The sequence below is a fragment of the Apiospora marii genome (assembly GCF_038362585.1).
Source record: "Apiospora marii strain CBS 49790 chromosome Unknown utg000011l_segment0_segment0, whole genome shotgun sequence".
In the NCBI taxonomy this organism is placed as follows: domain Eukaryota; kingdom Fungi; phylum Ascomycota; class Sordariomycetes; order Amphisphaeriales; family Apiosporaceae; genus Apiospora; species Apiospora marii.
Window position 1 is genome coordinate 2,221,587 of NW_027117382.1, and position 16,410 is coordinate 2,237,996.

The 16,410-nt window shown below is 52.3% G+C and overlaps 4 protein-coding genes across 4 annotated transcripts; 3 read left to right on the plus strand and 1 right to left on the minus strand.

The window, feature by feature from the left end:
- Positions 1 to 540: 540 nt before the first annotated feature.
- On the plus strand, positions 541 to 818 carry PG985_013791 (uncharacterized protein; the record flags this gene model as incomplete). Its single annotated transcript, XM_066833557.1, has 2 exons — positions 541 to 598; positions 697 to 818. The coding sequence occupies 2 exons, from the start codon at positions 541 to 543 to the stop codon at positions 816 to 818; spliced, it is 180 nt and encodes a 59-aa protein (XP_066678297.1).
- Positions 819 to 6,518: 5,700 nt separating this feature from the next.
- PG985_013792 (uncharacterized protein) lies at positions 6,519 to 7,909 on the plus strand (the record flags this gene model as incomplete). Its single annotated transcript, XM_066833558.1, has 3 exons — positions 6,519 to 6,706; positions 6,767 to 6,991; positions 7,066 to 7,909. The coding sequence occupies 3 exons, from the start codon at positions 6,519 to 6,521 to the stop codon at positions 7,907 to 7,909; spliced, it is 1,257 nt and encodes a 418-aa protein (XP_066678298.1).
- A 1,912-nt stretch (positions 7,910 to 9,821) lies between these two features.
- On the minus strand, positions 9,822 to 11,090 carry PG985_013793 (uncharacterized protein; the record flags this gene model as incomplete). The annotated part of the gene is made up of 1 exon (XM_066833559.1): positions 9,822 to 11,090. One exon carries the CDS (start codon positions 11,088 to 11,090, stop codon positions 9,822 to 9,824), a length of 1,269 nt encoding a protein of 422 aa, XP_066678299.1.
- A 2,472-nt stretch (positions 11,091 to 13,562) lies between these two features.
- PG985_013794 (uncharacterized protein) lies at positions 13,563 to 15,054 on the plus strand (the record flags this gene model as incomplete). Its single annotated transcript, XM_066833560.1, has 2 exons — positions 13,563 to 13,759; positions 13,830 to 15,054. The coding sequence occupies 2 exons, from the start codon at positions 13,563 to 13,565 to the stop codon at positions 15,052 to 15,054; spliced, it is 1,422 nt and encodes a 473-aa protein (XP_066678300.1).
- Between the last annotated feature and the right edge of the window lie 1,356 nt (positions 15,055 to 16,410).

Consider the following 16,410-nt stretch of genomic DNA (forward strand, 5'->3'; position numbering starts at 1 on the left):
CTTGGCCGGTTTGATCGTCCAATGTTTTCTCGCAGTCCTCTGCCTGATGTCGGGGTTGGTCCTGTAACGGGCCACGGCGTCGAGTGTCTAGCCCTTGCCTAATACGGACGGCTTGACGCGTGTCGACCGTTGAGATCAGCCTCCCGACTCCCCTTCACCTTCGGCTCCCGCCAGGCTGACACTTGCTAGTCCCAACGTGTGTGCATCCAACTCTGGATTCCCGTTCGTACCGCTCGAGGCATCACTTCGACTGGGGTCCCTTTCGGTAGCTTGTCTTGGGGTCGGGTTCAGGGGTTTCGTCAAACATGGCTTGCCCTGGCAGAGGGCCAAGTCTGTATATAAGGTCGAAGCCGGCCATGCTCTTCAAGTGAACATTCCCATCAACAATTCAATCTCTCAGTCTTGCCTCATTTCTCTTCATCTACCTGTACTCTATTGCATATTGTACTTGTCGCCGGCCGACTTTTCTGTGTCTTCGAACTCTGTCATATCACTCGACCTCCGACAACCCCCACAACAACCCACCCAACAACCGTCAAGATGAAGTTCACTCTCATTGCCGCCTTTGCTTTCTTCGCTCTTGGCTCTGCCGAGCTCCGTACGTCTTTCTTCCCCGGTGTCATCTAGCTCCACTTGAGAGCGTGGTCTCGTGTGCCTGGTCAACAGAGAACTAACATGCTATTTTCCTCTCAACAGAAAAGGTCCGCCGCCAGACTGCCCCCTCTGTCGAGGATGCCGCTATGTCCGACGGCAGCGGCAACGCCGTCAGCTTCAACACCGCAGGTGTCAACATGGCCATGAAGAACTCTGGCCAGTAGACTGCCACTTCCGTCTATCTTCTTCGGAGAAAGGGAATAGTCGACAAATAAGCAAGCAAATGCGCCCACATATGGCACACATCCAACAACGCCTACAACCACCATGGCTATCACCCGCTCAGCAACTTACTTTTTTTCATTCCTTGGGGTCGCGGAGTAGGATTCGGGGAGGAGAGCTTGTCCGACCTTTTGGGGAGAGAATTAAAGAGGACTGCTAATACGAGGGTTCTCACGATATTGCAATGACAGAGATCGAATATACGCCTGGGAGACGTCATGTAGACTTTAGAAGTTTTTCTGCAGGACTCCCAATATTAATATCCAAAAACCTCACCTGATGATTTACAATATGCTGAACTCGATGATTATATTGTCGGATTGGAGATGATGACATGGTGATACTGCTCCTTATGATGGCCCTGCTCCTATATGGAATTCTATCACTTTACCACTAACCAATTGCACTCATGCCTTGATATGGCACACATTTTCATTCGCGGTTTTCCCTGTTTCCGTTATATGGCCATCACTCTACATGGCACAAGGTTCCTTCCACCCATATCTGAATAAGTCAACCAAGCCAATACCTACATAGATGCAGACCATGTAAGTACATAGGTAATAGGCAGTCATTCCAAAGACCGATAGGTAGACTAGGCACCTACCAGACATTTGACGTCCCCATAAGCTGCCAAAGGTTACATGCACCATATGTGGTTCGTCAGTCTTTGTGGATATCCGTCACCAACCATTCAACAAGGTCCCCAGCCCCTACTTCTCCATACACGCTATATATTCTAGCATAACAGCTGATTCTTTCAACAGCGGCCGAAACAGTGTGCGACGATGGATTAACATCGTCTCATAACTACAGCGGACATAGCTCAGTTGGGAGAGCGCCAGACTGAAGTCTAACTTCGGGAACATCAATCTGGAGGTCGTGTGTTCAATCCACACTGGCCGCATCAATTAACTTTTTGCTATTTTTCGTTCATTTTCACATATGTGAGCTATTGAAATGAACATCCGTTCCCATTACTCGATGATTATTTTTACACAAGCCTGCGAAAGTTCAGTGCGGAAAAGCAAGACGGTTCGACTGGATATCTATCGTCTTGCTGTTGCTGATAGATAGTACTATAGCAATGATTCGGCCAGTCGCATACCGCTATGCTTGTGCACACTGCATATTTTCAAGAAGGCTTGTTTTCCAGAATGGTGCAGAATCTCAATCTGCATTTGCTTATATGAATGTAACGCTCTTTCGTACTTGAAGGGGGTGAAAGGCCTGCATGTCCTTACCATGAGTCTCTCATCCTTCTCACTGCCAGCTATTCCACCAGGTGCCACCATTTACTCGGCTTGGATGCATGGACGATCTGATTAGTTGAGAATAGTTAGTTGGACGCAAACTTTTGTTCCCAAAGTTGACTTCACTCATCCACAAGGTATTAATATACTCTCTGGGTCCAGCGTTAGGGGAAAGAAATCTGAGTATTCAGGTCCATAGCATCTAACGGTACTCCGTACAGCAGGCTTTCTATCTAGCAGATAACAATATTGCAACGCTACCAATCCCCGAATCTGTCGTTATAGGTTGGATGAGATCCAAGACCAGGGGTTGAATTCACCCGTTCCCTCTGCTTCTCCTCTTCTCTGTTCGTGTTATACTATAGAATATTCTAAGGTCTAGATATTGCAATTATCTGTTAACTCGTGTATAAATATTATTCATCTGACCTTATTCGTCTGTTCTTCCCTCCTGGCCCTCCTCAGCAGTCGTGCTGCACGCTTATACGTAAAGAATGCTTGTGTTCTTTATGCATATCACCTGTTTATTCCCCTGTATACTATGATAGTAGAGCTACTTAGACGCACTCAGGTGGTCCAGCCTATCTCATCAAACCAGGGTTTTCTAGAGGAGCGAGAATTCGGGTGCAGCATGCCCCTGAACGATATTTCAATACATACACTGTTGGATTCGCTTCAACGAGGTCTATGTTTGTAATTCACGCAATCGCGGTGCAAACATTCCCAGCTGGGAGAGAGAGGTAAGCTGCGTAAGTGTATTTCCCAAGGTATAGCACTCCAGGGCAGCAAGGTTATTATTGTTTGTCCGATGCGGTGTGGAAAAAAAGTAAGACCTCATCTTATAGCAATTTCCGTAATGGATACTATAGTAAGCTTATTGTGGGAGCTCTAAATATAGAGATATTACCGAAGCTTCACAGAAAAGTGCCGCTGTGTAGGCATGAGTGGGTTCCGGGGACAGGGGGCTAATAGAGCCAACGCGTCAAGAGCCTACCAGACCGCCTGGCGAAGCTGAATATGCGCAATCGCATTTGTCGGCATCGATTTAACTAATATGTCGTCCTCGTCAAGTGTCTCGCCCCAACGGTACATGCTCAGCTTTACAACCGTATCGGGATTTCCGATCTTACCAGATGACAATCACGGTGCTGACTCAGGGTATATTTCCGTATTCCTGTGGCAGAGCCGCATTTTAAGCTCCCTAGTCCTGCTTTGGATCTTGACCAGCCTCCCAGATCGCCTTCACTGGGATCCTACGTCGGCAGAGGCATGTCAGAGACAGCCAGTGCAACGTGCTTATGTCTTTTCCTCCCACCGATACCGTTCGCGGTGCGCAGCCGTGTAATACACAGACCAACGTCAATGATCTGTGACCACTTAAATCCGAGTGACCCGAGTTTTGATCTCCGAGAAAGGTCTTTTGCGGCACGGCTTAGCAGCCCTAGACCGGGGGCAGCTTCCGTCGCCAGGCCGCACAACCGTGGCCAAGGGGGCTACCCTGCATAGCCTTGCATCACCTTGCATGATTCTGGAACGATCTTCGGTTGTTGGGCGTTGATGTTTTGCCTCTTGTTTTGCAGGCGGTTCAGAGATTGTCTTTCCCATGAAGCCCACGAGGATCTTTTGTTGTAGTTGACCGCTCGTAAAGTGGACGATCCACCATTTTGACAGATGTTCTTGGGTTCTTATTTTTGCTTGGCATGTCAGCACTAACAAGTTCAATTCTTCCGAATGGAGAAACGGCAGGGTTCCGGGTCTCTACTTTGATACGTGTATATGCAGTCGGGCTCCTCAGTCCCCGCCGTCAGCAAAGCTCAGAGCGGCATTTCATGCGAATTTCCAATGACATATCACACCCCATTCGAAACAAGCGAGATTGGAAATAAGCGCGCAGTGCCAAAAAGTCGGTGTCTGCCGGTGCGGTGCGAGACGAAGGATTCGGTATCCGAAAGAGAGCTCAGCCTCGACCCACAAAGGGGACTTTTCTTACGTCTTCCTGCTCGTCGCTATCCCTTACCCAGGGTAAGCTGAACCTCGGGCTTGGTCACGTGGTTGGATTGGATGACTCTGATACTCCCTTGGGGAGCAGCAGCAAGCTGCGGGCTGAGAGGTGGCAGGGTATGGCGAAATAGATGTAATCGTCTAGTAAATAAACACCATCTTGATGGTGGCTGGCCCGGCTCCCATCCTACGGAGTACTCACCATTGACATCCCCTCAGCTCAGCTGCCCAAATCCCTTTCGTCTCCCCAGCCCACATCGACAACAGGCGTCTTCCCAGGCTTGAGAAGACCTAAAAATAAAACAGGCAAATGGACAAAGGGTCTGTCTAAACAGGTGGAGTTGTAGTAGTATGTTTGATATGCCGTAAGTTGATGATCTGACTGCCCAAAAACAAAACTGGGGAGATATCCAATTTCAAAAGATGAGAAGCGGCGGGTGGGCTAGTGGAAGTGGTTGCTTTTCGTGGCATCGATACATAAGCATTTCGCTGCCTGCTCAATCTGGGACCCGACGGCTTGGGTTCTCGGCCAGGATTGGTCAGAAACCGGGCCTAGAAACCACCGATCGCCTGACTTGGGCTAGGGCCTCTGCTAGAGGCTCCTCTAGTTAGGGTCTGTTCTAGGGTCTCCTCTAGGGGCTCTGCTAGGGGCATGCACATGCAACTGCAGGCTGCAGCTCCCAGTTTACTTAGGTTACGACTAGGCCAGCAAAAGGCTGCAAGTCGCAATCGAAAACTTCCACAATGTTGGAAAGGAGGAAAGGTAGGAAGCCAAAAGTGCACCTTCAAATCCTTCACCTACTCAAGCATCAATTTGCATTGCGGCCGGCACAAGACCCGCTCCTAATTTCCACTGCATAGTCCACGGCGGCGGCAGCGATACGCCGACGAGGGTTATTACGTTTTCGTGACTGTGCTCAGGAGTTCGTACAGGGTTACTGGCAGTAGGTACGGTCTTATTGTTGTTGCAGAGTGCCAATGAAGAAGGACAAACTCGCAGCGCAAATGTCGGGCAGGGCGGGGTATGTTTGCCCCGTCCCCAAAGGTCCATGTCCTTCGCTGGCCAAAAGCACATCATCATAGCTCGCCGGCTTCACCAATCCCAAAGCCTCTTTGATCAACGGGCGAACCAACAGCGACTTGGCATAGACAGAACTACTAGTCGTCTAGTCATAGGGCCATCTGACAATCTATCAACTACACCCCACTTGATTCGACGCACCAGCAAAGCGGTGTCGTTGCTAGCATGCTAAATATAGCAGGTTAGCTCTCGGATCGACGGTTGTTGATGAACTGTTAGGTATCGAGAGAACCGCTTCTTGGTAATGCCAGTCATAGCTTCGAGGCTCAGCCCTGTCGAAAGCTTAGACCATCAGGAGGATGGATACATGGGGAACGGCACTATAGCCGCTCGTCTAATGGCCTGCCTCCTGTCTTCGCAGACACCCTCTCTGCCTTTCGTCGAGGCGCGCGCAAGTAATACCTAGGACTCTGCTCTGCTGGTTGCTGAGCGGCACTGCTGCCTCACCTTGGGCCCTGCCTGCAAAGGGGTGCCAAGGCTAAGATTGTTGACACACTCACGAGCACCATGGGAAACCAACACACAAAGGAGACAACAGGTGTAATTGCATCATGTCGGCCGAACTCTGAGCAAGGGATGCCAACGCATCAACACATCCGGTTTTGTGGGCCGCCCTCGCTCTCCAATCAAACTTGGGATGTCAGGAAGCAGACCCAGGCACTACCTCCCAATCAGCCGCACGCCACTCGGTTCTTGGCTCCCCAGGCCAGGCCGGAACCAGCTAGAGCACGGTCTGCAAGAGCAGCAAGCAGCATCTTGCCCTTTCCACTTGATCGCTCCCCAGAGGCCCGTTGTGGCTCGGCAGGGTCCAATAGCAGTCTGTGTATCCCGACTAGAAGAGGCTGAGCGTGTCGATTTTGCCAGCGCCAGGGGCTTGTTGGGGACCCGCGCCGGATCGATGTGAATGTGATTGCTCCCCTGCTCCCGCCTTGCCTAGTCTTGAGGCTGGTCTGACTGGCACGGTCTGGGAATGGTTACCAATCGGCCGTCACCTGGGTTTCAGCGCCCTAGGGCCAGGGTTCTGGGAGGAGGCGCTCTTCGCGCTGCGGCTGTTCCTATCACCTTCTCTTTGTTTATATCACTAGCCGGTCCCCCATCTCATGTGGTACAGAAGGACCTCCGATCCCACTACACTAACGACTAATTTATTCCCATCTAATATATTTATTACTATGAGCATCTCGGAGTGACCATTCATCACGGCTCCCTTGCTTTATAACGAAAAGCAGTGACACCATTATATTCATTCCCCTGGGCACTTGGTCTCGAACGACAGTCGTCGAAATCGTTCTATTGCTGTCGATACCATGATCGGATCGCATCGGGACCAAGCACACTTTGCCTTTGCTAAGTGGCGGAAGAGGATCTTGCTGCCATGTTGGTTTATACAGATACCGCTGCAGCTCGGTTTGATGGGCGTCTTCTCGTACCGGCTCTCGAATTCGATCAATTCCTACAACGGCCAGCCGGACCAAATACCAACGGTGGAGTTCGTGTAAGTCACCCGCCTGCTCGGGATCTGGAAAATGGACCGCATGCTGAGTATGTCATCTAGTTGGGAGATTACCAACATCGCCTTCTCCTTGGCTTCCTTTATAATCAACGCCATCCAAATCGCAAAGTTCCTGGCCGAAGCGTTGACGCCCTTCGGTATGGTGGTCGGCAACGTCCTCAGTGTGACGCTTTCAACGGCCATCCTGGCATTGGACGTTGTTGTGTACCTTCAACATACAGAAAAGAAGTACTCAATTGTCGCCCTGGGGATGGACTGTGCTCTGCTGTGAGTTTACTTCTACTTGGTTTATCGACACTACTACATCATCACACACATTAAACGTCGCTGACTTTTGGCAGATTCTTTACCATCGTGGCAGTTATTTATGGGGTGATCATCTATCGTCGAATGCTCATATACGACGACTATCATATTCCTCACAATGCGAAGCCCTTTGGGTACGCAGAACCAGAAGACACATCGTACGACCCTCAAAGAAGCAGCGTGAACGTCAGTCCGGAGCCCACGAGCGAGGCTGCGAAGGTATCGGAACCGAGGTCACGCGGGGCATCCTTCATCTCGGTTCGCCGGAGCATCTCAGGAGAAGTCCCCCAGATATCTTTATCGCCGCAGCCCCGACCCAACAACGAGCGACGCACGAGTTTCGATCACAAGAGGGATACGCAATATGATGAATATGTCAGGAAAAGATCCGGCTCCTTCCACCGGGAGGACATAGAGCGGGCCCTGGGATCGAACACGGAATGGAACGAGCGGCGCCCAGCAGACATCGTCAGTACGGGTCTCGTGCCCAGCGCCCTGGCAAGGCCCCGCGCCAACTCTGGAGGGAGGGTGTCGAGCTGGACTCTCAACCTGGGCGACGAAACGCCCGATCCAGAGCAGCAGTGCGGACACAGTCTCGTGGCCGTGCCCGAGTCGGGCGAGGAGGAGGATATCTCTGCGGTCCGACTGGGCAAGCAAAGGGCGTTTAGTGGGGACCGGGAGACTCTCCTCGGCAAAAGCAGCCCACAGATCACCATCAGCTCTTGCGACCGAACGGCATCGGGCAAGAGCCTGGCGACAGTCAGCAGCATCTACTCTCAGGACGACGTCCCGCCCGTGCCGAAAACAGAACGGTACGAGGCATTCCGGCCAAAACGATTCTCGGCATACCAGCCGCCCAGCTCGAGTAATTATTCATAGCGATTTTGAAATTTAAAATACCAATTTGTTTTCCCATTTCATCTATCGGTCGCGTTCTTTTGTGCTGTGTCTCCTATGTTTGCTGGACTATCCACAGCGAGTTGTCTCTTTCCACCTAGAAGCAATTCGTTCCACAACGGGGAAGGCCGGAGTATCACGACCGAATGCTGCAGTTGTTTAAGAAGATGACCGACGCATTGTTTATAGCAGCTGACGACATACGTGACAACTTGGGGCACTTCAAACCGCGTACTTCAACCCCTAGCTCCATGCCGCTGTCAAGGCACAGCCTTCCAATGAGATGTTCGGTGGCTTTTTGGGGCGGAACAAGCAGCAGCGGGGGTAAGCTGTCTGGTGTAGTACAAACATAAGCCCAACGCGTACGCCAATTTCTGTTTATCAGGGTCTTCACTTGCTATCCGGGGGCCTGTCGTGGTTTGGCAGGATACGAAAGTTGGGCGACATGGCTCTCTGAGTAGGCATGAGTGCACAAGACTCGACGGATGCGGATGCTGACTAAAGAGGGACACACAGCCCTTGGAATTCGCCCCGCGCCACACTACACGGTTCGTCCGGAGTCGAGTCATCATGTCGTTCGAGTTTTTGCCTGGTTAGCCCTGAGTACGATGCTGCCGGGCATTGTCAGTCATCCAGGGCGATATTGTTCTGACTTGCCACCCCCTGGGTTCGATGGGGGGATTCCGAACATGCATTCCCGCCTGTATGGTCCGATGAGATATGACGCACCTTCCGCGACAGACTGCACTACGAAATCTCTATTCTGGACACCATAGCATGGACCCGAAAGAACGAGGGCCATTCTTATACACACGGACTCTGCTGAGATAGGTGAGCCGTTTACGACGTTTGGTAGATCTGGATACGCCGCTCTCTGCCCATGTCGTTCCCAGCCAGGACGTAACTACTTGGCATCTATGTCAGTACTGCCATCGTCCGTTTTAGCAACTCATAATGTAATTTCTCCCTGGAGCAGTGGCTGAGAGGTCATACATAGGCCACGAACTGGTTTGTGCCCCTATACTGTACAGAGCACCCAGAATGTGGCCCGGGAACGAACTCACCACCAAACCAGTTGTCGGCCACAACAACAGATGGCGTGATTGATGGCAATCTTCGACTTCCCTGCTAAGCTACAGCATTTTCGATGATACTTCTGCACCTGTTGCTCCTCGAGGGTCGATTTGGGGACTCTATCGGTCATCCGAACCTAGGTCACTGATTGCACCCACTCAATAACACAAACTACAACGTCAACAATAGCCCGGGAGACATAAGGCGTGCTCCTATGCACTACAAGCCTGGGTCTTGAGCCATGGTTTCTAGCTGAAACTGCTTTACTTCGGAGATCGCGGGCTTCGCGTCGTTGCATACCCGCATTCAGTTGAAGCAACGAGGAGCTGGTGTATTCTATATAGTGCCCCAAAACAGCTCAATCTGACACATACGACCATATCCTGCTGAATACTAGGGATCCCGTCCGCTCTCCCATATATAAGCAGCAGAGAGCCGAATTAGTACTAGGGTCGGTGACGACCTGGGAATCCTCGGTGTTGTATGTTTTTATCCTTTTGCCGGGCCATCTCGCCTGTTTACTTATTCGTTCTTGTCGTCAAGAACGAATCAGTCCCTGGAATGAGGATAACATCAAACTGGCCCAGTCCATTTTCTTCTTTGCTATAAGTTCGGCCGATGTCAAATCGCAGCCGGGAGCGATGGGTTGCCGTTACACCAGAGCGCTGGGCCGAACCTAAACCCCGACCCAGCAATACTCACCCAACAACAATATTCACAGTTCCGTTTTCCGTTTCTTCGCACCTAGTCCTTGCCCTCAGGCTCAAGAACAACTTCAGTCACAGTTTATTATACATGGATGAGTTGTAGAGCTGATTTATTAAACTATAGCAACGACCGGCGCCGCGGGAAACGATGTGTTCACGTCTGGAGAGCTATGGTCTCCGCTGACAATCTGACCAAGAGCCAGGTTTATGGCTTCGAAATCAGGTATAAAAGTGTTGCTCACGTAGGGTGGATGCCACTCCTCTTGCTCCTCTTGGTCCACCTGGAATAATGCCCTGAGCTCATAGTAATAGTCATCCTCCGCCGACTCCTCTTCATCCGCCTGGAAAAGTGCTCTGAGGGCATGGTGATAGTCATCTTCCGCCGTCTCCTCTTCTAGCCTCTCTCCTTGCCGTTCTTCCTCTTGCTCTTTTCCCGGGAGCAACTCTCTCAGGCGCTGGTGCCCTTCATCTTCTGAACTTCCTGGCCCATGGGTATTCCAACTGATAGCCAGAGACATAAGGCACCTGACTTTTTCTATTGTCATGTCCAGTGCCCCAGGACTGCTTCGGCTTACCAAGTCCCGAACAATGAGGGCCATAACGTCCTGCCAGCCCCCCGCCAGGTCCGCCGACCTAAAGACCCGGTCCAAGGTTTTCAACGCCTCCTCACCCGCGCGGAACCAGGGGTGGGACAGAATCTGGTCGAGAATCAAAGGCAGTCTGGACTCTTGCAGGTCGTCGGCATGCATTTTTTTGATCAACCCAACCGTGAGGGCTAGCGGCGAGCTGACGCACTCCGAGTCACCGTGCTGCGACTTACCTTGAACAGGACATCCCCTCTCTAGCAGCAGCGCCAACACATCTGTTCGACCTACCGAAATAGCTCGCCGTAGAGGACACTCGAAGTCAAGATTTGAAGAGCCAACGAGAAAAGCAGGCCACCTCTTCTCGTACACGCCGATCATGCTCCGTATAGTCTCGACGGAACAAGCAGAGTCTGCCATGGCCAGGTTGAAGCACGGCTGCGGCATCATGCGCTGCCAGTAGGAAGTCGGTCTTTGCTTTTCCGTCGCACGCTTTCCATCTCGTTGCCACTCCCATAATAATCGCTGGTGGAGGTCTGCTTCTAGCCTCCACTCCCACGGTGTTCTGCAATAGTCCGGCTCCTGCTCGAGGCGTCTCGGAATGAGACTGCGCTGGAGGGACCGGCATGTTGAAGCGAACGCGACGTAGTCGGTATAGAACTCTATTAGTTCCACGATCCGCCATACTATCTCTGGCGGATTTTGTAATAGCCCTGCATTAATATTGCCAGCAGATTCAGGTCGGTGTCTTGCACCAGCTTGATCTGCGCTCACGGTAGCATTTTGGGAGATATGCATTCCAATGATAATCATAGAAGATGATGAGTCCAGTGGGTGTTATAACGAAAGGTAATAGATCAAATGTTATTCGAGCTCATAGCGTAGAATGGCAAAGGGGCAAGTGTGGAGGGGCCAGAGGAGGTGGGCATGATCGCCTCACATCAACTTTATCAACATTCCTCTAGCAAACTTACTGACGGGGATTCGCAGTGCAGCGAGATGGCCACGGGGTTTCCGCGACTCGAACTCGTGGAACAATGCTTTGTCTCCTCTGCCATTGTCTGGTCGATAGCCCGTCCAGACAAAGCAGTCCCTTCGTGCAGAGGGCGCAATCCATCCCCGCATGATACCCCAGGCCAACCGTCGTCAAAGAAACCAGGATTTGCGGAGATGCTCACGAATTGCCAGGGCGGCGAGCTGGTGTTTTCTTTGTCTCTCGAACATGGTAAATCTCGAACCAGGCGAACCCTCCCGCGGGCATACACCTTGTGCTGTTACCCCCAAACACTGTGCCTGACACCAACAAAGCCATGCGCAATGAGGCATAGACAGAGAAGGTATTGCCTGATTGAAGTCGCTCTGTAATGCGACGATACTTTTGTGGTGTTGAGGCGCGAGGGCAAAAAAGTAGGTCAGGGGCGCATGGGGCCAGGCGCTAAGAGCAATTGGCAAATGCTTACCCGAGCAGCTGGACGTGACATCCAGCGTGCCAGCCAACCACTTAACTCGGTCGGCCCTCTCTCGGTCTCAACACTGGATCTCAGTTTGGAGGAGAGAGATTCTCACTCTTTCTTCCACCTTCTCGTCTCCAGAACACTCGCCCACAATACATCACACACACACATTGATCGGCTTCGAACAGCTCTTCGGATCCTCCCATGACAGCTGGGTACCTCGAGTAAATAAAGTCCAGTCGACCACCAGCTTTTCAGGAATTGGGTTAGGGTTGAGTTACCCCATACCCCATACCGACCAGGGAAGATCGTACGTAAAACGCACCATCCGGCCGCGTGTTCTAGACCTCAGTTCAGCAGCAACCTGCATCACGCTGGCTTGACCAGACACCAGCAGCCGGCCGAAAGAGGCATTTCTTCAGCCGGTACATATGATATCTGGCCTCTCCTCATCAATGTAATGTACGGACATGGATTATCTGCCGTACTCCAGACCCAAGGACCCTGGGACCCAGTGACCCATGCAATGACTCGATATGACATTACCCGCGAGGTCGGATGGCGATTTTGGGGTTGCAAGGTCTCCAGGTTTTCTGGAGCCTCATCTGCTCATCTTGCCAGAAGCATCAGACCATGGCTCGCATGGCTCCCCTTTGCACTCTTTTCAGCTCGAGCCGAAAGTCGGCGGCTCCGCAATAGCCCCGGGATGGCCTCGGTCCAGCCGGCGAAATGCGACCGTCATTCTCGTGTAGCCCTGTTTGATGCCACGGCACGGGCCAGGCACGGTGGGTTTTCGGTGGGGCCTTGCGGACACCATAACGTAACCTTTACCAAACCTCGTCAACTCTTTTTTTTTCTTCGCGCTCGTCGCAGCAAGAACGGCAGCGACGATCTCGCCGGTGATGCTGCAATGACACAACAAAAGGGTGTCCCCGTTCCCCAGGACAATCTCGACGTAATTGTCTGTGGGGGAGTGGCCAATGGGCGGGCTGAGCAGGTCCGGTGGTGCATGAAATTGACTTTGTCTAAAGCCCAAACGACGAGGGTGTGGAATCTGGGGAAAAGAACGCGGTGCCAGGCTGTACCTCAAGAAAGAGGACGAACGACCATGTGCGCCAAGAGCCTCATGCGGCTCCTGCTCGCTGCTGACCATCGCATCCGACTTCTTCATTGGGCAGTCCGTGGCCTCGTTTTTCCCTAAGCTTCGGCGGTCATCTCGCCTCCGTAACAGACTTATATACTCTAGTGCAGCGGGCGGGGCTCCTTGCTGACCGCGACTCGCGACTCGAGAAATTCCTTTCTGGGGCAAAAAAAATACTACCTGTACATGGTGAGAAATAAGGTGATCCAGAATGAGGAGGTACTTGTGGTCCAAGATGGCTGGATGCCCGTCCAGTCCCGCTGGCTGGGGGGCAAAATCGGGGACCCGGGCAAGTCCCTTCGCCTTCATTTCTAATCCATCGCAGAGGCCGATCGCGGAAGACTTGACGTTATTCCATTTTCCTTGATTAAAGCTTGATGTCTGCTTCTGGAAGCTCAGCTTGATACTATTACACTTCCCATCCGGTCTTTCTGTCCAGTCGTCCGTTTTGTCGACAGTTTTGGTGATCCATCCAATTTTGGTTTGCGGATACTTTGGGAAGAACACTCTCTAGGGGCGCCTCTTTTCTTGGGAAAAACCTTCATTAGTCGGCTGGGAAAAGTTTCGACGGAGTTTCGAGTACCTTGAGAGTCTCCTTTGCGAGCTCTTCGAAATCTCCCTATTCCACTCACTCACAAACAAAGAATCGTTCGAGTCCGAGTATAACCACACAACATGGCCTCGCGTCAACAACAAGGCGGCGCCAACGCCGTCGCGGCCGACCCCGAAAATGTCCCGTCCGTCTCCGAGGAGACGCACGCGAAGAAGGCCGAGTCCGGGGGAGGAAGCCTGTCGCAGGCTGGAGACGAGTCCCCACAGAGCCTGTCGCAAGATAACGGCTCCGAGATTGAGTACCGGACTCTGGCATGGTGGTACGTTTTTGGATCCGCATTAGCGTTTATACCCCCGCCGATATTCACAGGAACTGACCGTACCGTATAGGCAAGCCGGTATCATCATGATCGCCGAAACCATCTCCCTGGGAATCCTCTCGCTGCCCGCCGTGATAGCCGCCGTCGGCTTGGTGCCCGGCATTGTCCTGATGCTCATCATGGGCGCCTTGGCTACCTACTCGGGCCTGGTCATGGGCGAGTTCCGTACCGCCTACCCCTGGGTGCAGAGTTTTGGTGACGCCGGCGAGGTCATGGGCAACGCCATCGGCTGCGGTCGCCTCTTCCAGGAGATATTTGGCGGCGCCCAGACCATCTTCACCATCTTCGTCATGGGCAGCCATCTGCTAACCTGGACCATTTGCCTCAACAACCTGTCTTCCACCTCAACCTGTAGTATTGTTTGGGCTGTCGTCGGCCTCGTCGTGTTCTGGGCCCTCAACCTGCCGCGCACCCTGAAGGGAGCGAGTTACATGTCGTTCGTCTCCTTCTTCTCCATCTTCACCGCCGTCCTCGTCACCATGATCGACGTCGGTATCGAGAAGCCCATTGGCAGTACGAGCATCGACATCGCGACCAAGCTGCCCTTCACCACGGCCTTCCTTGCGGTAACCAACATCGCCGTCGCCTTCAGCGGTCACTCCTGCTTCTTCAGCATCATGGCCGAGTTCAAGAAGCCCGAGGACTGGCCCAAGGCTCTGGCCATGCTGCAGATCTGCGACACCACCATTTACCTTATCGCTGCCGTGGTCATCTATATCTACACGGGCCCCGATGTCCCATCTCCCGCCCTGACGGCTGCTGGTAGCGGCAAGATCCGCAAGGCCATCTGGGGTATCGCCATTCCCACCATCGTCATCGCTGGTGTCATCTACGGCCACGTTGCGGCCAAGTACATCTTCGTACGCGTTTTTGCCGGCACCAAGCACATCGCCAAGCGCACCTGGGTCGGTACTGCCGGATGGGTGGGCATCACCATTGCCGTCTGGGTTATCGCCCTCGTTATCGCCGAGTCGATTCCCGTCTTCAGCAGTCTTCTCGGCCTCGTGTGCGCCCTCTTCGCCAGTTGGTTCTCTTTCGGTATTCCCGGCGCCCTGTGGATGTTCATGCACAAGGGCAACTGGTTCGGCTCCACGAAACAGATCATCATGTTCGTCTCCAACGCTATCCTGATCCTTACCGGCACCCTGCTGTGCGTGCTAGGACTGTGGGCGTCGGGAGAGGCCATCCACAACGAGTCGGGAACCGCCGCTTGGAGTTGTGAGAGTAATGCGTAATTGACGTTCGGATATGATATGATACCCATCAATAAAAAGTTCTATATATTGTTTTAATTCTACTGTTTAAAGATCACATATTGTATGCCTGACGTGAAGTGAAGTTGTTCCGAGTTGCCTCCTCAGAGCCAATGACCTAAACTGGCGGAATAAGGGGAAGCGTAACCCACCTGCTGACTGATGGTCCCATGAATTTCCGTACCTTGCGTCAATACGTAGATCCAAGTGACTGTTTGTGCTTCAATAGCGCCCAGAGGTAGTGCCAGTAGATCTGTCCTCAGCACTTCCAGGGTAGGTACACCGCCATTATCTGTTCGCTGTCGAAACCCACCGACCTACATGTATGCACCTCAATTGCAGGTACGTGGTTTACCCCGTACGGCAAGGTGGGCAGGTGGGAAATGAGAGAGCTTCCTTTCCAGATCTCAAGAACGATGGAATGGATATCGTACTTATGTAAGTCAACCAAGGTTGGGCGGTGCCAAGCAGTGAGGGTGACTTTCGAAAAGGATAACCGATCTCGCAACCTCCACCCATACTCACCGAGCAGACTCCAGAACAGCGCTCAACCAACACGTTTATAATGGATCCCGAACCCCCCAAGGTCTGGAGATGGGTCAGAAGGACCACACTCATCTTCACGTTCCTGGACTAGGATCTCTGGCAAGGAGAAACTTGAGCGATTAGTCATCCCTAAAAGGCGACACCTTGAATTTGGGGAACGTATCGAACGGGTCCAGCATTGTCCGTTGCAATTACTGAAAATATCAATTGCTGTACAGTCTAGAAAGAAGACCAATACCTACCGCCGAGTAGGAAGAAAACCGCATCGCACGTTGCAACATATGTATGTCTCCGGGATTCAATAGCTTGTGATCACCAGTTTAAAACTGGACAAACGACAACAGGAAAGGTTGGTTCGACCCCCTTTTCCTTTCCTCGAGTCCCCAATCCGAGTCCCGGTCTATTATTGAGCGATCGTCGTCGGGTAGCAGCCGAATCCTCCGCCGCCAATAAACGCAAACGCGCGGGTTTCGTCCTTTTCCCTTTCTTGGGTTCGCCCGGTGGTGTCTTCCCCCAATCAGGTTAGGGGAAACGGATCGGTACCGGGAATGTCACTTGGTCTGTACATACAATGGAGATATTGAGCTGCATCCCGACGGGAAGCTCCGCCCTGGTTTCTCTCCCACCCGCTCCTTCTTTAGTACGTCTCCCCTATCAAGAGATAGAGAGGCTGGGGAAGATTGCTCGAACGAGGTATAGAAGAGAAGAATGCAATGGCTGGCTGCCCAAACTCCAACGCCCTCTGGACTGATCCTTTACTGCATGCACAGTGCCCGACATGCAATAAGATAA